The sequence below is a fragment of the Nelusetta ayraudi genome, unplaced genomic scaffold, assembly GCF_046127955.1.
Source record: "Nelusetta ayraudi isolate G7.1 ecotype Tasmania unplaced genomic scaffold, CSIRO-AGI_Nayr_v1 ptg000004l, whole genome shotgun sequence".
Lineage (NCBI taxonomy): Eukaryota > Metazoa > Chordata > Actinopteri > Tetraodontiformes > Monacanthidae > Nelusetta > Nelusetta ayraudi.
Window position 1 is genome coordinate 8,291,308 of NW_027466054.1, and position 24,170 is coordinate 8,315,477.

At 43.1% G+C, this 24,170-nt stretch overlaps 1 protein-coding gene across 7 annotated transcripts in view; it reads right to left on the reverse strand.

The window, feature by feature from the left end:
- The window catches only part of inpp4b (inositol polyphosphate-4-phosphatase type II B), a 141,752-nt gene that overhangs the window by 36,003 nt on the left and 81,579 nt on the right, over positions 1–24,170 (reverse strand). For all 7 annotated transcript variants that reach the window (XM_076032783.1, XM_076032778.1, XM_076032790.1 and 4 more), the window contains 5 exons: positions 23,356–23,425; positions 19,865–20,012; positions 12,002–12,132; positions 4,320–4,424; positions 617–725 (listed from right to left, as the gene is read on the reverse strand). In XM_076032783.1, the coding sequence (XP_075888898.1) occupies positions 617–725; positions 4,320–4,424; positions 12,002–12,132; positions 19,865–20,012; positions 23,356–23,425 (563 nt within the window). The remainder of the gene's footprint in view (positions 1–616; positions 726–4,319; positions 4,425–12,001; positions 12,133–19,864; positions 20,013–23,355; positions 23,426–24,170) is intronic.

A 24,170-nucleotide genomic window follows, 5' to 3' on the forward strand; every position in this document is an offset into this window, starting at 1 on the left:
CCAAATACTGTGTATCTGAATATGAATACATATGTATGTGTGTGTGTGGCTTATTTGTATGCTAGCTGTTGATTTCTGTTTCACTTTACTTTATTTTTAACTGCCTCTTTTTTGGAGCAGCTCCCCCTGGGAATTAATCAAATATTCTGATTCTGATAAGAAAGTCCTATTTGGGCCGCCTGCAGTGTGAATGTGACCGCAGACTCTCTGAGACTCTTTCTCCATCCGCTGCGGTCAAAACAGTGGCAAGTTAACAAATTACTTCGAGGGGGTGGAAATCAGAGAGCCCGTGCAGAGGAACTTCCGGCTGAGAACAAACCCTTTTATTTGTCTCCCCAATATCATGCCGCTTGCCTCCAGTCAGACTGAGTTGTCAGAGGCAGCGCAGGTCTGCAGTCAGCACTGGCTGTCACTAACCGACTGTACCAGGCCTAGAAAATAAACTCTGCAGGCCAGGGAAGGATTTGATTGTCACTATCAATTATGGCCGAGTTAAATTCTTTCGTCAATACAAACCTGTTCTGTCAGCGTGCGCCCCCCGGTATTAAATTACCCACGCTCCCTTGCAATACGACGGTGTACCTGTGTCGTAAAGTGCCACTTCGACCGCCCTTACCTCTTTTTCTCGGCTTCGTATCTGCTGAGGAGACGCTGTAGACCGCCGCCCTTGAAGCCTTGGAAGTGTGCCGCAGGCGCACCCACGGTGACAATGTCGTAGAATGCATCTGGAGAGACGGGGGAAAGGATTGAGTGGAAGATGGCCACCGACGTATGGCAGTCATACACGCACGACAGGCGTGTTTTCAAGGCCCGGCGTCTGAACATTGAAAGAAAAACACATAGGTTTGTTCGAGAAAGTCAGTGAGCAATAAAGTGACTGTTGTGCTTTAATTTCATTGCCTCATATTGGCATTTATATTTGAACACAGATGGAGATATTACACAGCCACCATTCGAAAGAACCCCCCCCGAATGTTCCGGCTTTTGTTCCCACTGCTGCTAAAAAAGCAAACAAACACTTGACTGAACTCTGGGTGTGCGCAGCGGTGCTTACAGCGGACCATGTTTTGAATCTGTAATCGTGAGGCTGACAATTAAATCTGAGAAAGAAAGCAAGAGGACGAGAGCCACAGGGCGAAACAAGGGTAAATATTCCGTTTGGTCGAGTCCTGGGTCACTTAATGAACACCTTCGGGAAGGCGACAGAGCGCCGCTCCAAATGTGGAGGAAAGGCTGGATGGAAAATTGCTCATAAAAAAAACTTGAAATTAATGGCAATGGGGCTCAGAGTGTTGCCGCAGCATCCAAACCCTGAGCAATAATAATAATAAAAAACAACAACAGAGGACCGACACTAGATTGATGTGCGGGGGTCTTTGGCGCCACCCACTTCTCCTTCCATTAATTATCCAGGGCTCCCTGTCCACCACACGTTCGTTCGGCTGGTGGAGTTTTTAGATGTCAAAATAAGAAAAAGAAATATCCCCTTAATTGGTTTTTACTGAGCAGATTTACACTGAAATGCCAGGTCGGCTTTTCAGAACATCAAGCACAATGAGCTAGTGGGGCTCGTTTTGTCTGCTCGTTTCATTAAATCAAGGAGATGAGTCTCTGGAATGCGGACAGGAAGAACCTGTGGCTTCCTGAAGCGGGAGATCTGGCCTTGGCCGTGGGGTGAAGGGGTGGTGGTGTGGGAGGGTATCGTTTCACACTTTGGCTGTCATAGAATCCTGTTTGATGAAGACAAAAACACGCTCTTATTTGATCCAATATACAAACGAGCGTTTCGGCTGAAAAATTGTTCTTGTTGTTGTCTTTTTTTTGGGGGGGGGAAGACAGAGGAAAACAAATGAATGGCATTTAGAGCCCTGAAGTCTTCCCTCTTCTCGACATCCGTTTGTTGCCAGCTGATACATTGCACTGACGAAATGAAAACGAATAGCTCGGCTTTGCCGAGTGTATCGCATTAGGCAGGCTCAATGAAATGCATCACTTCAGAAAATCAAATGGAGCTGCAGAGCAATTGCCTACAGTTGCGAGGCTCCGAGTGAGCTCCATTAAGGAGCAGGTTTCTCTTGGCTCTCGGAGCCTGACGACTGATAGCCACGTGTTTTCCCTTCGGATCGAACCAAATTGTGCATTGTAATGTCGTTTGGAGACAAGGTGCGTGCGGCGAAAAGGTGGGCTGATATTGCAATTAGAGAGCCATCTTCTCGCCATCTCTCTCCTGCACTCCTTTCTTGCCAAGTCATTCATGTCACGCTGTGAGAAAGGCCTTTTTTTTCCCTACGCAGGTGAAAATCTTTGGATTTTTACAGACTGCAGCAGAATCAAAGCGTATCAGTTTCAACCTCTCCACTGGTCACTAAACCAAAAGACCAAGGTGGTAGCTCAGGAAGTAGAGCAGGTTGCCCAATAACAGAGGGGTTGGTTGTTCAAATCCTGCTCCTTCACATTCTATGTCCTTGTGTCTTTGGGCAAGACACTTCACATTGTCTTGCAATTGTGGCTACACATGTATTTTACCATAACCAGTATGATGGTCTTGTGAGTTAATAATGGTTTCATGGGATTCATTCAAATTATTATTAAAATGGAATTTTCAGGATAAAGTAGCAAGAAGAATTCTAACTCACTCAGAGGCTTATCTCTGCCTCAGTAACACACTGCTAGAACATCATCAAATTGAATAGAAACAGACAGAAGAAACAAACAAAACAACAACAACAACAACAACAACAACAAAAACCCCCTCCAAAAACTGGACAACAATCTTTGGACAGTCAAGCCCAATTCTGACAAAGTGGTTTTTGTATTGCTGGTCAGGACCTTTTCATTGCAAAGGGTTAATGTCGGAGCTGCATAAAAAACATGAAGGAAGCGAGCCCGAGCTCATGACCTTTATCTGCCCTCCCAGACTCTCGCTGTCTGGCCATGGATTATTATGCGCAGACAGAATTTGAATAAAGTGTCTTGAGAGACGTTGTGTTTCACGGAGACGTTCCAATGCTGCAGGCTCTTTTCATTTCCCAAACAGCTCACTTAAAAAAAAAAAAAAAAAACAGTGGGACAAATTACATAAGTCAATAGCGCATTTCATTGTAAATCCTCCGCTGCTGAAATTGGGAAAAAATTAGAGGATGTCGGGGCATGTAAGTCAGAGGGTTCTGCGGGTATTGCGGTGATGATGGAGAGGAGGTTTTACCCGCTCAAGTGCAGTTGAAAAACATGGCATTTAATTAAAAATGGAAAAATGCCTGTGGTGTCTCTTTCACAGCGTTTAGCTTTCACGTACCATCAATTTAGATTACGCCGATTTCTAAATCGACATCATGTGCGAGCTGTGTGCAACCTGCCGGAAGAGAGTGCGTTTGGGTTGTGCGAATGGAGTGTGCTCCATTCACTTTGGCGAACGCACGCACGCACAAAAAGCCCCGCTGCCTGGGATTCAGCCCAAGTGTGAATCGGGCCCTCGGAGGCTCATTATCACACTGTCTATCAATCAGCGGACAAACTCCCCTAGGGCTGTGTTTTTCTTTTTCTTTAGGTCTCGACCTTTCCTCTTGTTTGTGGCTTCCCAGTGCGAGACAGTTCGCAGGTGCACTTGATGACTTTATTTATCCGTTCTTCCAGGTGCCTTCGCAGCAGGAGCCACCCCGGTTTGCCTCTCTTCAAGTTGCCATCAATCATGCGGTGTGAAGTTGAAACGGAGCTGGCGCAGGCGGACAGACAGACAGACGGACAGACAGTGAGCGGCGGCAGTTAGCGGCCTTGATGGCCTGAGACAGCCGACTAGAGAGCCGCACGCAGACGACGCTCCGTCTCCACTGTGCAACGCAGAGGGCTTAATTAGGGTTTTGTCCATCACGTTTCAAGCCAAGTTAATTCTGACCTTCAAGCCTGGGTGGTCACCCTGCACACTGTCGCGGCCCTCTGAGTATTTTGCGACAGGTGTTGGGTATAAAAAGCAGCAGTACGAAAGCACGAACAAAGATAAAACTGATCTACAATTAAAGGAGCACTTTGTAACGTTTAAAAGATTCTTTCAGCTTGAAATAGAGTGAAAAATGAGTGTTTAGTGCTAGTTAATGAAAGCCAATTCATCACAGTAATCTAATGGCTTTATTTTTTTAGTTTCTAAAGTGGCTCAGCATGAAAGGCTCAGAGCAATGTGATTTTCATCCTGATAGATGGATTCAATATAAAAGTTAGAAAAACTTCAAACTTTTAGATTGTGATCTGCCAAATAGCAAGTGAAGGAATTGTGTTTTCAGTTTGAAAGTTGATGTGGCAAAAGATGTCGGTCAGTAGTGGAATACCTGTTTTCCTGGGGCAAGTGACCCTCATCCTCTGGGTGTGCAGGTTTATTGGAATAAATTCCAGAGACTTCTGGGCTTTGCAGCAGCTTGGCTTGAATGATCGACCTGAAGCAGAAGAATAAAAAAAAAAATCAAAATTGAAGAAAAACAGACGCCGGCATGATGCTTTGTTGTCAAACATAATCACGTCGGCACAGTTTTCAAAGACAAAACGCCCCAATGAAACCACCTCATTATTCAAATGTTTTGCCATTTGCTGTACCATGTTATAATTGTTTCTAAATGAAAGCATCATGTTAGTCTACAACATTGCATTCCTTTTCTAAGGCCTGGGAAAACAGATTATTCAACGGTGACATTGGAGTGGTTTAGCGTTTGAAAGGAACACTTAGAGAGATTTAATTTTTTTCTTTTAATGAAATACTGGGTGACAAAAGAGAATGCGGAGCGGCAAATTAATATGGATTTAAAGTGGAAGTCACAGGGAAAGTGACAATGCAGTTCTGTTGCACCGTATGAGCCTGTGGAGGCTTTCACAAGAATCAGTGACATGATCACAATGAGTGCATGAACAGAGTCCGAAACAAAGCAGAGCTACAGAGAGTTGCTTTTATGGGGAAGAAAAGGGTGACGGAACTAGCAATTAATTGTATGAACGTAATAAAATACTAATCAGCCCTTCTATAGCCTTCAGTATTAATTAGAAATCATCAAACGTCCATCAATGTATATCTGAGCAAATGTCAATTAGAGATTAACAACTTTTTTTCTATCAGCTGCTTCTGGGATCCTCTAATGTACAGTGTAATCCTTTAAGCACAGGATTTTATGCCCTTTGCAGCTGCCACTTTGCTTCAAATGTCCAATTAAAACTTTGTGCAAAAAGCTGCTCTTTGTCTATGGCTTAGACTTGGGTTTACAATCACAATCTGACACTCCATGTTGGCTGCACAAATCTGAAATATGCAAATAGGGTTGATGAGCCTGTTTTTGAAACGAGACTAAGCTTTCAAGAGCAATCTGCAAACGGGCAATTCTGAAGTTTAGAAGTGCCATCTGAGGTAAGTAAAAAAAAAAAAAGAAGAAGCAAAAAACAAATTAAAAACAAAAAACAAGCCATTTAAAACAGTTGTGAACAACAAAAGCCGGAACAAAAACTGCTCCTATCATGAAGTTTTATAATCTCGCCTGACATCCAAACTTTTAATTAGATCCTTTATTAGGGAACTTTTTAAATTTCCCTTCCAAGTCTTCAAGCATAGATAATTTTGTTGCACATTATTTCATCAGCGCTCAATCAAAGCTTTGCTTGCAGAATACCAAAATTTTAGTAATTGAACATATAAGTGACAACGGTAGAAATAAGTTCTATGCAATCCATTCATCCATCCATCCTGATGTAAGAAAAAATGATAAAGACCTGAAAACTCAATCTTCATTGTTGAAATGAAGCAGCAGCAAGACAGGTCTTGCAACATCATGTGTGATGGACGTTAATGCACAGTGAATCAGTCTATGCAGTGCTGCGATATTAAAATATGAGTTAAACATGGGTTGGCTTCTAAAGTACTTCTTGTCATTTTAATATGAATGCAGAGCACCATTGTGGACACTGACAATAGAGGGATTAAAAATATACAACCTGCAGCAAAGATTATGAAAAATTACCATTTTTCTTTACCCTTACACAGAGAGCATTATTTGGTACTCTAAATGGCCAGTCACACTCTGTACTTACGCACTCTGTTATTACTAAGTAAAGTCTCTGGTTTTACTTCCTGTCTCCTGTTGACCAAAAGCAGCGTTATAATGAATGAACATACTGACTTTTTACAATAGTTAAGTGTAAAAATCATGAAATGATATAAATAATACTTTCCCACTTTCTTCCTACTGTTGTGGAACATAACTAGCATAAAACTAATCTAATCTTAAACATCCAACAATTCAAACATGACATGAAATGAATTGTCACATGTTCAATGTGTCTCTTAACAGTTGAGATTTAATCCTTTTCCATTCCAACTGTATATTAACTTATATGGACATAAAACACTCATCAGAGCCATAACTTTGGGTTCAAAAAAGCTAATCAGCAAATACATCCAGTCTTTGTCGCTCATTTGTTCCTCCCATGGTGGCAGTAGACATTTTCCATCAGGATTTCATATCATGAAAACAGTTTCCTTCCAAACACAGAAACATCCTAACTGTTCCCCTTTTCACACTTGATAATGCTGCTACTGCTGACCTGCTCAAATTGGAAATATGCTATCTCAGAATATAATTTTCTAGGCCACGTGGCTTATTATTTTCAAGCGCTGGGAATCAATCATTTCCTCCAGCAAAGGTGGAAACAGATTAGCTGCGATCTCTCAAAGTGCAAATGCAAACAGATGCCATTTCATGCTACTAAATATACAAATTTGTGCATCTGGAGGATCAGTCGTAGAACTGGACCAGAAGCTGAGTGCCTGAAAAACTGCTGCTGTGGTAATTCAGGCACATGCACACAGGCTGCAGATAGAAAATTGCAGTATAATTTGCATTTACAGCCAATCTGGCCCATTGACTCAACTGTCCTTGTGTAAGCAACAGAGAAACATTATGGCCGTCGAAGATTCGACCAGTATTGAGTCAAGTTCTGCTCCTACAGTGTGTCCACCGTCATAACAGACACTTGATTCAAACACTTGCAAATGCTGGTGCATTATGAGTATGAAAGTAAGTGTATAAAACAAACTGCAGGTGAGCCACGAGAGGGCACACAAATAAAAATTGATTATATATAATATTCAGGAATGTAAACATTATTCTTGTAATATTTACATACATACATATAATATTTGGTTTTACCTTCACCAATTTATATTAAAAACAGCGAGAAGCCAATAGAGGTGGCTAAATTACATGTTCACTCCAAATGCAAATGTACCAGCGATAATAGACTGTAATTACTTACAATATGTAGAAAGTTCAAGTTGTCCAAGTGCATTTTTAATACTGTTGCTCCACTTTGCGTATTATACAACCTGGAGCCCAAGCCTCAAGGCAGAAACACGACCATAAGCCCACTGCCACACTAAAGACTAAAATGCATGATTAGAATAAACATATCTAGCGTACGAGTTTGACCTGCACTGTGTGTCCACTTTGACACATTTCTGATTTTTGGACCCTTTTCCAAAGGCTAAGTCAATGATTAGATGATATCACCCCTGTTTAGTGGGCTCTTACTGTCACTACGGAGCCCCAGGGACCGGCCTAATCGAGCTGGAGACCGTTGTAGGTTCGATTAATTAGTCATATCACATCCCCATCTGTTTGCCCAGGTGGGCTGGCGGTGTGACAGCCGGGCTGGATGGCAGCAGCACTGACCAACATCTGCCCACTGTCTCCGCTTAATCCCTCTTCACCCCCCAGGGTGTCTTTTCTTGCTCTTTTCCACTGTCTTTAGGGGATGTGCATCCAATATCTACCATTTTTGGAAGGATAATAAAGAAAGAAAATCTGTCAGACTGAACTCGATCAAAAGAGACAATGAGGTCAGAGAAGGAACAACGGTGAGGAAGCGGTGGCTCGTAATTGAGAGCAGAGGTCTGTCAGGTCAGCGTAGGTTTGCTGAAACTGGATATTTTTGATCTTTATGATTCTGTGGCAGTGAGAGTAGAAGCAAGATTTTTTTTTTTTTTTTATGAATTCACAAGCTAACTAAACGTGCCAAAGCTATAGAGCAGGTTTGAACAGACAATGCAAGGTGAATAAAAGGTGTGTATGTATATGTATGTATATACATACACAGACACACAGACACACACACACCTTTTAATACTCTTCAATAGTTGGACTATTCATAGACAGGTTCCTCTTCCCGATTTCTGTGCTTAATAAGCTGTAAAAAAAAAAGAAATAAAAAAATCCCATAGAGATCGTTTCCTGGAAGCAACAGTCTGCAGAGACCACATGGACTATCATGCAGATGTTATCAAGAGAGATGTGAGGTGTGCCATGCAACAAGCAGCTCAGGGATTGAGATATAGACGCCAGTAAAGTTGAGTGACTGTCAGTTTTATAGGCTCAGGAAAAAAATATCTGTTGCAGTATTGGAAGTACAAAAGAACATGATGGTAAAAGGATTACACTGCTCAGAGGGCACCACCGTCGAGGGGAAAGGAACCTCTTGAGGAACTCTGCAAGGTTCAATCCCAGGAACCAATTATTTCTTTTTTTTTGGGCCCTTTGAGGAATAATTTGAGGAAGTGTTCACGCTTTGCTCGCAAAACCCAATTCTAAATGTATTTTTCCAGTGTTATTGTCCCTGCAGTCATCCCCTAGAAAAAAGGCCGTGCTCAGAGGGTAGTGCATTCCAAGGGACTCTCTCAGTAACTGCATTTTGACTGCAGGAACCAGAGTCTAAATGTATGTCTCGTTCTAAGGCCTTTACACATTGTGAAAGTGCCCCTTCACTGCTGAAAACTTTCTGCGGCAGTGCAAAAATAACTGTTGGCTGTCAGCAACCAGGGTAATAGAGTCGTCATTGATCTCCATCACTGATTAATAAATAAATAAATAAATAAATAAATAAAAAATTGTTGTCAGAGGAACGGCGTTTCGCACCTCAAATTCCCTCATGTCTGGTTCTGAACATAGTTTGGGATGTCAGTGGGACGATATGCCCCGTCTGAGGAAGAGGAGGACGAATCACCTTCAGTATATTGAAACCTAAAGAGGACCTTGAAGTTTGTCTAAGGTCAATTGTGGACATCGCTTTTGGCGCTGGTTGGCTGATGCTTTTACGGAAATGCGGTAACACAAAATCACTTTGAGTGTTGTTTCCTCCCGATGGAAACACGTCTATATGCGCTATTTTAAAAAGTGTCTGAATTAATGTGTACGGTGTGTATTGGCCTGAAGACCGTCCGAACCCGCGTCTCCCCATCTCCAAGTAAGAGGCTTCTTCAGGGGCAGAGGGAGCAGGAACCCTTGGAGAAGCTCTACACAGTTTGATGACGAGAACCAGGGTCTCTTTGCACAGACAGTGTAAGGGCCCCCTCACTCTCCCAGTTAGTGTAGTCCTTGCAGCGATTTATTTCACCAGTCGACATCATGTCAGCGGCTGCAGGCTCAATGCGGTTTTCAAAAGGGATTGTGTTTAATTCTCTGGGAACAAATTGCACCCATCAAGTCAATCTTTGTGTCCCATCGGGAGGAAAGCCGGGTTGCACAAAAAGACACATCATCCTGGAAAGATCCCTTTGTCCCCATTTGGTTGGTTTCAGTTATTATCTTTCCCTTTCACACTTAAACCACCTTGACAATCTGTCTCCCTTTTTTTCCTTCACTCCCCACCTTTTATTAATGATATTACTGATCAATTATTAATGGGCGGCAGCTTGCCTGTCTCACTTGTTTAGCATTATCTCTTATCCCACCGAGATAAATGCAAGACTTTATTAGATAGAGTGATGTGGGGGAGGCCTCCAACATGTCAAGCAGCTTTCGGACTGCACAAAAGACTTGTCACGAACCATAATGACCAAGACCACATTATCCATTTCTCTGAGCCCCAACTCCTTCAATCAGAGCTGAATAGTCTGAGCCACCATCATCTCTTATCAGCTGGCAAGGCAAATAGCAAGGAGGAGACGAGTATCTCACCATGAGGGTAAATCAGAGCCAAACAAATCAGTGGCTATATTGTTCTATGTGCCCAGTGAGCTCAAATATGCATAGGGAGAGATAACAGGGTGGGAAATTAGCAAATCCCACAGGATTGATGAGCATATGAGCTCTTTTATGCCCATTTTGTTATTTTTGTTCGGATTCGTAAAATAATACAGATTATCTCAGATAATGTTGATGCCGCATTACAAGCAACCAATTTGCTATTTTGCAGAGGAAGAAGTCCCGGGAAGCACTGTTTGCTTAGCAGAATACTAGAATGTACACACATTATTAGCATGCTATGTAGCATACTGCGTGTGATTAATGGGAGAAAATATTTCTCAGTCATTCCTGTATTCACTTTCCGAATACGCTAAAACCTAAATACCAAAAAATGATCGCAGCATAATAAAAAACAAGATTTATTCCCAAAACAACAACAAAAAGGATATCAATATAGATAATAAGCATTTCATTCAACTCTGATCATTGCGTGCAAGTTGTGTGACATGGAAGTAAACTTTATGAGGACATTGTGTTGAACAAACAAGAACAGAAAAGTGTCTGGAAAAAAATAATATTTGGATCACTGCACTGTTTTAGCTCAACAAACATTGTTAGCAGCCGTTAACAGGCAGTGTGCTACCTCTCTAATTGTCATAGCTACACACACAGAGCGAAGGGTCCAGCTACAGCTCAAGCCATTAGGGAAATATGCTCTCAGCTAAGCCTCTCAGCTAAGCCTCATCATACCTGCAGAAGTGGGTGTGTTTTGACTATTGGTTACTAAAGTGGGCGTGAGTGGCTACGGCTGCAGCTGCAGCTAGACCTTGGTGACAGCGGATGATAAAATCAGGAAGAGATGATGCAATTGTCCCCATCGATGCATCAGTTTTTTACATTCAGAGGTGGGTCATGTTTCTAAATATTAGAGCACTGCAATTTTGTGGTCGCCACAAAGGTAGTAACACTCCACGGATGTAAACCATTAATTATTCAACCACTGCAAATTTAAAAGACAGACAGATACAGTGAATCATTTAATCTGTATGCAAACCACCACAGTGCAACAAAAATCCGTCATGCGTTTGTCTCCTGCGGCTGCCTGTGTAATGGTGTTAAACAGGGTGACTCTTCATTGATTTTAATGACTCTGCTGAATGCTATGTATCTGTATGTTTTAAAAATGAATTGCGATCAGAACAGTAAAAGTACAAATGCGTTTTTTTTTTTTTTTTTTTTACTGAAGTGAACATTAGTGTGGTGCACTGCAGCACGTTCATTACAGCAAACTGAGTGCATTTCTTCATCAGGCTAAACAGTTGCAAAGCCTTGGTGAAAACATGTTTCCAAACCAATTAGAACACTGAGTTTCTGTAAATGAGAGGTGAGAAATGTGCTTCTGTTTGAACTTGCCAGTGATTTGTATGAGCTCTTATACACACTGCAGAGTGTCAGCATCCAAACGAACAAACAGGAACATGATTTGTTGTGGTTTGCTCAACAGGCATGGAAGGCCAAGTAAGAAAACTACACCCATTGGTCACACCTTTTCCTATGACTGACAAAACCAACACATGATAAGATTAAATAATATGTGTCTCTTTGCTCATCAACTGGAAAATGAAAAGAAAAAAATATTCATTAGCATATCAAAAACATTTTGTTGTTGTTAGAGTCACTCTCCTGTCTGCAGACTAGCACGTTATTTCTGCTTTTCATAGCGGAACAATACCTCATCTTTGAATCTTTTGTGGGCATGAGTTTCTGAACATTCAAGGACAAAACATAGCTCCGGGGGAGGAAAATGATTTCAGGTACTGTGCCAGAAAAATAAAAATTACAGATAGATGATGTGGGAACAAAGATCAAAAGCAAGGACACATATGCAAACCCCTCTGAAGTGATTTGCTAATCAAGTGTGTACAATTCTGGAGTAAGAACCCTTGCACGTGTGTGCGCTTAAAGGATTGAGTTATTGAAAGAGACACACAAATGAATGGCCCGCGAGGACATACCAGTAATCTTGTCCAGTTCAGCCAGAGTCTCCTGGTAGGAGCTGATTATTCCTCCGTATCGTGTCATCACCTCTTTTCTTAAGTTGTCCCAGTGAGGAGAAAGCTCGCCCAGCTCCCGCAGGTCCTGCACCCTGTAGATAAACACAGATCTATGAGGAAATCGGAGTATTTAGGGGACGTTTTTTTTTTTTTCCTCAGATGCTATAGTTGAAACAGACATTTGGATTTAAAACAGTGAGTGTGAAGATGCAGCTCAATCTCCCAAACCACATCAGTGACAACAATAGTGGGGCTTCTCCACGAACACCCATGAGGCTCTACTCAGTTTTTAAGGTTTTCCAGTTAGTGGACAAATTGCTTTACTGCCTGAACCACGACATCCCCCATGGCAATGCTACAATACCAAACTAATAGGCAGAGTCATCTTGACCAAGCTTGGGGAAGACTTGAACCCGATAGTGCCAATGCTACTCAACCTACTTCTGGATGAGGTACTGCCACCTAAGTGGTCTAGTGGTATATGTCCACCCTGAGACTGGTAGGTTGTGGGTTCGATCCCTAGACGGGTCATACCAAGGACTGTAAAATGGTACCCAATGCCCATTGAGCTTGGTGCTCAGTATTCGTGGTTGGACTTGGGGAGTTAGATCACCCAATGATTCCTGGGCATGGCCCCTCAGGGGATGGGTCAAATGTGGAGGACAAATGTCGCATCCCACAGGATGCGACAATCAGTGGGACTTTTGACTTTAGATGCCACCTCACATTAATTGAATTGCCAAGCTTCCTAGACTGAGGCTTAGTAACCTGAAGCTGTAGTGCCAACACCACTCACTGCTGTTCCCAACCATCTCAACCCCAGGCTACACCACCTTTCACAAAAGACACAGGCTCTGTTCCCACAACCTGGCTAGCACTGGCAATTCAGAAAGCACAGAGCCAACCGCATTAGCCTTAACGTGTAAAAAAAACAATAAACACAACAGGGCAGGTAAAAAAAAAAAAGTCCCTCAGATAACTTCCTCGCTCCTTATTCTGCCATTTCGGATGTAAAAAAAACTCTTTAGTGTCGTCTAGGGCTGATCCCTTGGCTTTCTTCCATCTCGCTGTTCACACAGTTTCACCCCATAATCATTTGTGGTCTTTCTTTTGGGAAATAATGGTAGCCGTGAGAGTGTGTGTGTGTGGGTGGTGGGGGTGTCGATTTCATGAGAAAAGCCTCTTTCACTGGCTCGGCATTTGCATGTGGAAGAAGACATCAGACGGACAGATATCATTCAGAAATCCCCCCTCAAAATAAAATTGCAGCGGTATTATAGCACGTAAGGTGGTAATCAATGTAACACAGACGGTCATCTGCGCCGCTTCAGAGTGCCGCTGATTGCGCCTCATACATTTTGTATAGGTCTCTGAACAAAAGGCTGGCGTGCGTGGACGCTCGGCGGTGGTGCTTTCCGTTCGTACCGGGCGTAATTGTTTGAACGCATCTTTTGTTGTACCGCGCCTCAACTGCACTACAACAAAGCACGAGGGGCCGCGAATCTCTGCAGACAACTTCCTGGTTCCCTCCAGGTAAACAAGGAGTATTTTTAGAACACTTTGAAGTGTTTCCATACGTAGCGGCAACACAAGAATGGAGCCACAGGAAAAGCAGAAAGGCAGACGGAGTGAGTCACAGCCGTGCGTACAATCAAAACAAGCAGTATTTTCATGAGGTTTGGCCAAATTACACATGAAAACAAACAGGCAAATGTGAAAACAAACTGCCGCTTTTGGGTTTCATCTCTGGTGATATATACCGCTGCTGCAACGGGACACAGGGACTGTTTGTTTGTAAGGAAGTCGTCCCAACAACAACTGCTCACAGATTGCACAGTACCAAGGATTCTTTGTTTTTTTGGAAAGCGGATTATACGTTTATAAGTGAAAACATTCAAAGTGTTTGCACCCAATCCGACTGGCGCTGTGTCGAACATCGCGTGCAGTTCCGCTCGTGGTCAAACGTCACACTGCCTGCACACGACGACGAAGCTTACCTGGAAGGTGAGCTGCCGCCTCGCTATTCAGCTGCTGCTGGCACAGTTAGTTAGCATTTCAAAAGCCAAACATTCCCCTGTACACCTCGAACACAGCATCCTCCTGTTGGCTCTCAGGACTTCTCCACTCGGGAGAAGTCACCACTGTCGCTCCGTGCCTCCAAGCCAAACATCCACGCTCAACAAATTCCGCTATTGGAAACCAAATTCTTGTTGGTTGTTGGTTGATGTTGTTATTTGGTTTGCAGAAAAAAATATTCAGTTGTATTTCATGTACTGGGTATATTGCATTAAAACAGACAAGTCTGCATCATCTACTTCTGGACAAAGATGCTGTTTGCCATTTGGATAAAGCGGCCAGTGAAGCAAAGATTTGCACGTACAGTATGATGAGAAGATGCAGCTTTGCATGGATAACAAAATCCCGAGCAGCGTCGTTATTGCAATGCGACCACCACAGTGTGAATGGTGTCAAACCTTTGCGTCATATCCTACCTCCCCCAATCTCTTCCCCCATTCAAGCACAAAGCTGAAAAAAATAACCCTAAGGGCAGACAGGCGCCTCATGCTGGGAACCTTTGTGGCATGGCAGGAGTTTGTAAGTTCATTGTGCTTTGAAATTGCTTCCTTACAAAGTGATTTCATCGCGGATACCACAAGTGAGTGGCACGCACGCAGCTTCAGGTGGCACCACTGGAGGATGTGGGCGCATTGCAAAAGAGATGCAACCTTTGATTTGAGCGTATGGCGCAACAGTAGACTGGAATCTCTGCTAATAAGTGCATGAAGCAGTTTGATTAAAGGAATGGGCATCAGTAGGAACGAGAATGAGTAAGGAAATGTTCAGCAAGATGTGCATTTACAAATGCGGAGAATGCACACTGAGTGACCCGAGTTTAGTTCTCACAGCAGTTATAAGTGCAGGGGAACCTCGTAATGAAGGGTTGTATGCATTCCAGGACAACTTGACGCTGTTCTTTGAGACCACAGCCCTTCAGAATAATCTATATAATCCCCGTGTGCTACTCAGACATTGCACTTCAGGCACCGCAGTGTCAAAGCCCACAGCAGTCTGTAATTTTGTGTCGCAGAATCTGGAGAGGCGAGCAGGACGGACGATCCCGGTTCGAAACTGCAGATGAGGAAATGACAGAGAAAGACACCCAGAGCTGAGTAAGGGCGTTGGGGTCAGGGTTGATGAGCTATAGCATTAGTTCCCTAATCAGAATGCTATTGTCTGGTTAAGGGTGTTATTGTGAGCAGCGTGTCGGCTGATTGGACGTACAAGTGCAAAAGCGAGTGAAATTGTTGTGCAGTGGTTCGCAGCGGCGCCTCACAGCGAGAAGGTCACGGCTTTGATTCCCCGGGCCTTTCTGTATGGACTTTGCATGTTCACCCAGTGTCTGCAAGTGTTGCTGTGAACTCCAGCTTCCCCCCAACGCTCCAAAGGCAGACACGACAAGCTTGTTGAAAACTTTAAATTGTCCTCAGGTGGGAGTGCAAATCGTTCCATGTGCTTTATGTGGCCCTGTGAAAAACTGCCACCTTGTCCAGGGTGTAACCACAACTTCACCCCTAGACAGCTGTGATAGACTCCAGTGCCCCAAGGACCCTGAGTTCAGGAGAAGCAGTGGTAGAAGATGGATGGGGGATGGGATGGATGCAGTTGGTGCAATGAGGTTTATATTTGTTGAGTAGTCTGCCAATGAAATGTAAGATATCTGAGGGGCAATAATAACAAAAATAAAATTATTACTACTACTACTACTACTACTACTAATAATAATGTACTTAAATGTGGCAGATTGTGTCTCAAATTGCGCACCGTTGTGTTTTTGCACTCATCGGAAGTGACAACAGTTTTTCCAACCGCTTCTTCTTTTTCTACTGCAATAGTGAGCTGCAAACTGTAAAACAGCATGGACATCATTTTGCCACACATGAACTCACCACAACTCTACTTCCTGAAAAAAATGTCACTGTAAAGAAGAGCATGTTTGCTACCCGGCTGAAACTAATATGAGTCAAGGCCATTCGACTTTTATTATGTCACTAATAAGTGTGTGTGTGTGTGTGTGTGTGTGTGTGTGTGTGTGTGTCATGCGGTCGGCTTTCCAGGCTCTATGTTTAGTGTTTTGATTGGATTGTGCAGTGTGCATCCTCGCCTCTGTCTCAGTGTGTGTGCAACTCCACTCCCTTATATGATCAAGATCTTATTAGAGAATTACATAATTCAAAACACAGCACATATATGCTCATATTTCTCTTTATACTGTCATGGTAAATATTATTAATAAGTTATTTGAACCGTGAGTAAAATCATACACTAGAATAAGAAATAAATAAATAAGTGATACAATCGAGAAAGACTGAGGCAGTTTTCTTCAGTCTGACTACAGAATAATACAGTCACACAGTAGACAAAAAAAATGGACAAATGAACGATTTTTAAATTTTTTTTTTAAAGTCCTGCATGTCGAATAGATAGCTGGGGCGCGAGTGAGCATTTCCTCAGCAGCAAAGACCTGTCATACCCGCACCATTGTTTCATTGCAGTGCGGTGCCCCTTCAACTTCATCACACCAGGCTTTGTGTGTGTCAGTCAATAAAGCTGCCTGAGTGGATACAAAGGCAAACAGCTTCCACCCCCTCTTTTTTTCTCTCCAGTTAAAACACCACTCTGTCCAAAAAGAAGTCATTTTACATCATGAGGCCAGGTGTCAATATGTTACCTGAGTGATCCCACAGCGGATTCATTGTCAGGAGGAAAAGTAAGGAAGTGATTTGTTCTGCCATTAGTGAGCGCTAGGAGACGGCTCCTTGTCAATGATGTTTCTCAGACGGGCGCAAACAAGCTTTGATTATCTTAAAACGCCCACGCATGCGCACGCGCCCACACAGGGGACGCAGAGGGGAAGATCACAACATGACTGCAGAGACCAAAGCTAGCAAACAGACGGAAGAAGCATCCGAGATTATCAGAGCGGCGAAGCCCACCCTTCGTCGCCGCACTCGCAACTGCGTAGTGCCGAGCGAATCGTTAAAAACATCAAGCATGTGTGTCGGCCAGCCGTCGCCGGGCTGACTGACAGAGTCGAGCTCATGGGGAGAGACGCCAGGGAAGAGGGATTAAAGGAGAGGCGCTTAAGTGGCAAAGGGGGGAATACATAACACACACACACACACACACACACACACACACACACACACACACTACCTGTGTGTCTTATTTCAAATCTTATTCAAAAATTTGAGTCTCAAAGGGAAAGAACACAGAAAAATTTATATTGCATCCATTTTCCACTGATGGAGGTGCTGGGTGACATTTTCTAATCCAACTCTTCTTGACTTTCACAGTGGGAAAGAATTCCAACAAGTGGACACCTGCAGTAGCTAATGGAAATGGTGGTAGCAAACGCCATGTTTTTAGCTACTGTGTTCCCCAAGACTGAGGTCACCATGTATGAAAGAGTGTTGAAATGTTGAATGAACGGCAACCAATTTGTTTCAAATGTGAGTGGTCTGATTACCTCGATGTGACAGTTCAAGGGCAGCATGGAGACGTGTCGTGCTTCCCACTGTTCTAAAAGTTCTCTGTGAAACTCGGGATGGGTATGTGGATTAGAAAATATTACCAGAGCCTCAAGTCTTGAAGGCTACGTTAAGGCAACTGGTTTTTGGTATCTTGAAGAAGATTTGGTTGCCAAAAACTAGTCTAGTTAGCTTTACGTAACCTTCAAGACTACAATCACCTGGATGACCGAGAACCTTGACAGACCAGAGCCTTAAGTAACAGCAGAAAAAAAAATTCAACCTAAGGTAGCTGCCCCTTTTAAGGATCCACTTGAAAACGCAATTATAAACAGAAAGTGAGATTAAAGTTCGAGTCATGCAAAAACGTCTGGACACATGAACAGATTCCAATCTAATTCTTCCGCAGCTAAAATCCAGAAAGTCGGGGCAGAGAGTTTGTGTGGAGGAAGGATGTGATTGGATACGTACGTATGTGTTCCTTGCAGCAGAGCACTCTTGAGCACACTGTGATTACAAATCAAACTTTACTCCCACACTCAAAGCCCGGTGATTGCCTCTTTTGTGTCTACGCAGACGGCAGCATTAAAAGAACTCTCGCCGAGCTCCAGGTGAGGTCACAGGGAACCACAGGCCAGTGGGATGCAGGCTTAACAGGGAAATTTGTCCAGCGCCCACAAACCAGGCGAGAGGGCAACCGTTTTGCTGGAAGAAGCTGTTTTTAACAGCCAAAGGCTGCTGGAGTGAAGTTGTGCAGTTGTCCACCCGACTCCTCAGTGACCCTCTGTGTCGAGACCAGCTTGTACCAGCACAGCGCTTTGTCTGACACTAGCAGCTCGTGCCGGGGTGGAATGGCTTCACTGACCCTTAGGCGGCAGTTACAACAAGTGGCTGTGGGTTACTGCTGAATTTGCCAGAAAAAATAGAGCAGCATATACTATAGGGTTTGGTCTGTCATGCTGTGTGGTAAAGCCACTACAGACCCATACAGATTAGTTTCCTCTGGCGAATTGAAGATTTCAGTTTATTTTTTCCCCTGAAGTTGTGAATCTTCAGTTGCCCATATTGACAGAACGGTCTGATAGTTCATATTAAATGTTGCTTTCTGCACTGGATGAAATACAAATTAAACATAAACTAAACTGCTGAAATTAAGTGAAAAATCATTGAATAAATGTAGCCCAAGCAAAATACTTGAATAAAAAGGCATTTTTTCATTTTTACAGAATATAAAGCATCCTAAATATCAATCAAAAACATAACGGATACGAGTAAAATAAGATGCATTGAACTGCAGTTTTTGGCACCAAGTGAATCCTTCTTATTCTCAGCAAGCACTCAGCTAGGGAAAATGTTCAACTGCTCATCAGCACAAATATCCAATCAGTCAATTGCATGGCAGCAACTCAACACATTTAGCCATGTAGACGTGGTGATGTTCAAAATGAGCATTAGAATGTGGGAAGGAGGATTTAAGTGACTTTGAATGTGGTGAACATGGTTGTTGGTTCCTGACTGGTTGGTGTATTCAACTGCTGATTAACTGGGACTTTCACACTCTTGGCTCGACAGAGAATGGTTCCCAAATGAGAAAATATCCAGTGTTGATGTCAAGGGTCGGAAGGGAACTGACACTAGCAAAGTGTGCCTAAAGACGTGGCCAGTGAGCGTTGGTTAAAATGCGCTGTACGATTGTATGATTCTACTTTCTGCTTCCCATAGCCATTTTCATTTTAACTTTTTTATGCAGTCTCCAATCACTGCTTCAACTTTCACATCCAACTACATTCTGTCATTAGTGTTGTTTTATTGTTTTCCTTGTTGCTCTATGTGCCTGACACCGGACAGTTATGAGGTGTGCCATCCGATCCTCTCAGCAGTCGCTACTGTTTTCTCTGACTGAAGTTTTCTTTCCTTCTGCGCTGGAAGCAGGAGGCCCGGGGGATTTCTTTTAACGCTTTATGACAGGTGTGGGAGACGGTGTGAATGAGTGTACGTTTAAAGGGACAATGTTTGTCATTTTCTGGATACACAGACCTAAAAGACCCTTTTGAAGTGCTAAGCAGATCTGAATAATTCACATCTCCCGAAGCTACCGGCTAAACTTTTGATAAAAATCATTTACATTGCTGCGCTGCATCGGGAGACCCGTGTCAAAACTCGATGCAGAGTTTTTCGGAGGTACCTTTGCCTGTCTGTTGTGCCTCGAGAATTAGGAAGTGGCGCCTTTCTGATGCAACGGGAGAAGCGGCAATGACATGGAAAAGATCAGAAGCGCGATTTCAAAGCCACTCACCGGCTCATGTCCTCCTGGATGTACAGCGACAGCAGCTGCTTGGGAATGCTGAAGGACAACGTGCACTCTTCCATTTGCTCTCGCACAAGCATCCACTTGTTGTCCACCGTCTGGAACCTGTAAACTTTGCACACTGGGTTCTTGAACACTGCGAGGGACAGAGGGAGCAGAAAGTGTGCGTAAAATAAACAATCCAACCAAGACAGAAAAAGTTTTGCCATTGGGTGAAAAAAAAACAACCAAAAACCTCTGGCAGCTGGTAACATGAGGGCCACTGGAGACGGAGACTTTTGAAGGGTCACAGGAAGTATTCTGCTCTAATTAAATTCTTTAATGAATAACTTTGTCCGCCATAGATAAGCTGCAATGATTTCAGTGGTATCTTTGCTGAATACACACCTGTTCCTCTTCCTTTTTTTAGATTGTCATCTCCCGCATCCTGCCAATTTCCATTTTAATTGCATGTTTATTGCAAAACATAGGTGAAGGATGAGTCAGACCCAGTCACCTAGTTGTCCCATTGAAACCTGCTCAGATGCAGCCCCGTTATATTTTCAGAGTGGCTAATAGCAGCCACTGTAAACTGAGAGGCGAAAAAAGTAAAACAAAAAAAAAAAAAACAGCTGTAATGCTCTTATCTGTACTGCCAGCAGAGGGCAAAAAATAAAAAAGCTGTGCGTCTCCACCAATGTTTACTCCTCATTTTTGCTCGTGGTACTGAGGCCATAAAGGAGGTCACTCAGTACATCAGTGCCAAAGCACTAAGGGTGAAAGAAGAAAGAAAAGGTGCCTGTCTTGCTGTAGGCCAGTCAAACATACGCGGCAGCAGGAAAATATGTCGGTTTCAAATATCCAAGCAGCACTTTGCCTCCATCAACAAACCCATAAAGGCAGATCATGGCCTCAACACTGGCAAATACCAGCGCTCACACCGTCAGTCTGCCTCACAATATTACAGTGTCCTTCATGATGGATCAGTTGGAGAAGGTGCTTGTTGATGGAATGTCAGCAGAAGGTGGTGTTCTAACTCTCTTGTGACGAGATGGGGCTGATAAATTCTTCAGATTCTCTGTACATGTTGTGTAACTGCCACATTTTATTTTGCTAAGTGTAATTCTACTTGTCACATTTAGGTGTCGCTATAGTTCAGTGTGTAAAAAACATTTGTAGAAGAAGAAAATTGTTGAAGATTTAGCAAGAGCAAGGAGCTAAAAGTTAGCAAGAAAAGAAGCCTAATTCCTTGTTGTAGCACACAGCCAACGAGGTATGTTTTTGTTTTATTATTAAATTTTGTTTTATGATAAGTTAACAGTCGATTAATAACCTAATTTGCCTTTATATTTTACGTGCTAATTATTATTTTGTCCATGTGTTTTTCTTTAGTTTTCACGGTGTTGTATATAAATAAATACATCAGTACAAGGAAACCACTTGTGTCTGGACGTGCTTCAGAGGAGTTATATGTTGGGTATCAGTCAATACCTGCGTTTACAGGGTTCGTTAAAGAGTAAACAGAGCAGACCCAGGGATTTTGGATTCTTGTTGTATTACATTGTAAACCTTGAAGGGTTTATCTGCTGCGGGTGGGTCTGGGGCGGGTCTGTGGGGTGGTGGTAGACTGTATATGATTTACATCTGAGTTTTCAAAACTATCCCATATTATACAGTATATGGAAAGGTTAATCAAACACAGATTACATTGTTACATAATGTTCTGCATTTCTTCACAAGAGCTTCAAGGCCAATATTTTTCTTTCTCATTTTGCACAATATGCTTTATAATGTAATATTGGAATTACATAAACCTCTATACTGGTCCACCTTACGTTCAGACTTGATTTATTCATGCACTCCCACAAAGTTCAAATGGAGCCATACTAAAGTAACCTTTATTAATCCGTCGTGCCTGAATCCATTATTGTCCTTCAGGGACTCATTTTTATTAATTATGATGGTGATATAGACTATTCATAAAAAGAGTGTATTGCAGATTAAAACAAGATTTTTTTAAAAGAGTAAAGTAAAGTAAAATATTGCATCTTCTCATATCAGACAGAAAAATGATAACAGCTAGTAGGACAAGAATGTATAGAATAAGAATTAGAGTTGCAGCAGAATCCAGCATGATGCATATTCTCTCTTTGGAAATGCCAACTCTGCTCAAAATAAAAAAGTGCCTTCTTTTATATCACTTATATCAATTTTATTTCTGTTCTAAACTTGCTGTCTTCATAACAAGGAATGCACCCAGAACTGGGAAGAAACACATTCACCTGTTTCTGACAGTTTTTCCCATCTGCACTAATAACACACTGAACAATTGAAAGAAACACTAGGGAGCGGGAGACAAAGTGAACAACAGACATCCTCTCAGTGCCATCACAGTAACGGTGATTTAAGATGAATCCAAGCCCAGAATGACCCTAAACAGAATCTGTAATTACAACTAAATGGAAGTCAGTGCTGGATTACGGAAATAGTAACAGATGGCGAAATATGAAGGAGGTTTACAGGGGTCGGATTGTGGTAAACCTTCATGGATAAAGAGGCAGTTGCTGACTTCCATCTCTGTCGGAGAAGCAGATTAACCCCTGAACTCCCCGCGGACCACTTCTTCTAATCTGAGCACCAATCAGAAGCCTCTGTTTTCCCTCCCTGACACCTCTTAAGGAAATGACTCGCTACGTTGCAGGACCACCTCCCACGCCCCCGCAGGCCTCCCGCCACGCAGCAGGCTCATTTTGAGGGGTAATAAAAGCGGGAAACTAAATTGCATTACTCAATCTGCCGCGGCTGCCGCGTCCGCGGGGAGGCTCGCCTGTTTTGACAGGCTGCAGATGTTGCACCTGCGGAAAACGCGGCAGCACCTCAGCCCCTAATCACGGCGGAGACGGTAAGCGACGGCGGCACCATGACAACGGGAGTGGGCGGCGGGGGTCAGTGATGAGGGGTGGGGGATGTTAGCTGCTGGGGAGCTCGTGGGGGAGGGTGGGAGGGGGGGCGACTGGGGAGAAGAGCGCATTGTTGAAAGGACGGCGTGTTGCGGGACTGCCGAGACGGATTGACAGGCCTCCTAAAAACAAGGACGGTGAGGTTCCGCGACCTCATCGAGTCTGCAGAGTCTCTGTCCTTCGTTTCTTTTTTTTCCTTTCACAAAACCTTGCAAGCCTTGAGTGGAGTGGATGAGTCCAGTATATGAGGTGCACACAAAGTTGATGACCCCACATTGAACCAGAAGGTTTTTATTGCTCTTCCATTATTTGTATTTGTGTATTTTTTCCAAATCCACTTTCATGAAGGGATGTAATAATCAAACAAATTCAGCGGAGTTTAATGCAAAGTTTGGATGACAAAGCTTAAACTTATTTAAACTGAAATATATGTTTTTTTTTTTAACCACAAACGAGCTGAACTGAAGTGCTTCTGTGTGCGAGCTGAAGCAACGCTAACTAACTTCTTGTCGACGTTAAAAGGTGAAAAACAAGACATACCTGGACCTGACAGTGGGTTGTTTTCTCTGTCGAGGCAGGGATGAGATGCCGATTCACAAACCAGCGGACACTAGGGAGGAAGACAAGAGAACAGAAGAGCAGAAAAATAAGACAGAACATTCATTGAGTTATTTTTTCTTTCTTTTTTTTTTTTATTTTGCCTCTCGACCGCACAAGTAATCAGTTTCAGGCCGGGGAGAGATTTTCCCTTCCAAGTTACCATCAGCCAACCAGTGAAACTCGACATTGGAGCCAAGCCGGCGACCTCCCTAACTGTGTCGCTAAACCTCTTTTTTCATTGGCCGTGATGAAGACGGTCCCCTCGCGTCTTCGCTGCAATCAGTGATGTCGCAGCAGGCGGCAGCCACGGGAAGACGCCCGCTGCACTGAATCACCAGGGCTGCTTTTTTTTTTCACCCATCACTGCCACTTGAGCTGCGTAAATTTCATCTAATTACAACATTTTCACGCAACACGTGTAATTTCTTTTTCATCCGATCACGTAAAAGCAGCTTGTAAGTGATCCCAAGTCAGCTGCTTGATTCTCTGTGAAATCCGTAAAAAAAACAACACAGTGGTCAATGAGCGTCAATGCAGCCCTGAAGTCAGCAAAGTCAAAACTGTTTCCAGGAAGATCGGAGGGCTAAACTGCCAAGACCCCCTGTTGTGTTTATAATGAAGTGTTGAATATTTATCCTGGTGAGAAGTGAATTTGTACAAGCCTGAGGCAACAAGGTCCACGCCTCCCTTTTTAATCTCTTTTAAATAACAAAGCTCCCACCTCTCCTGCCCAACCTTTACATCAAACAAAAACC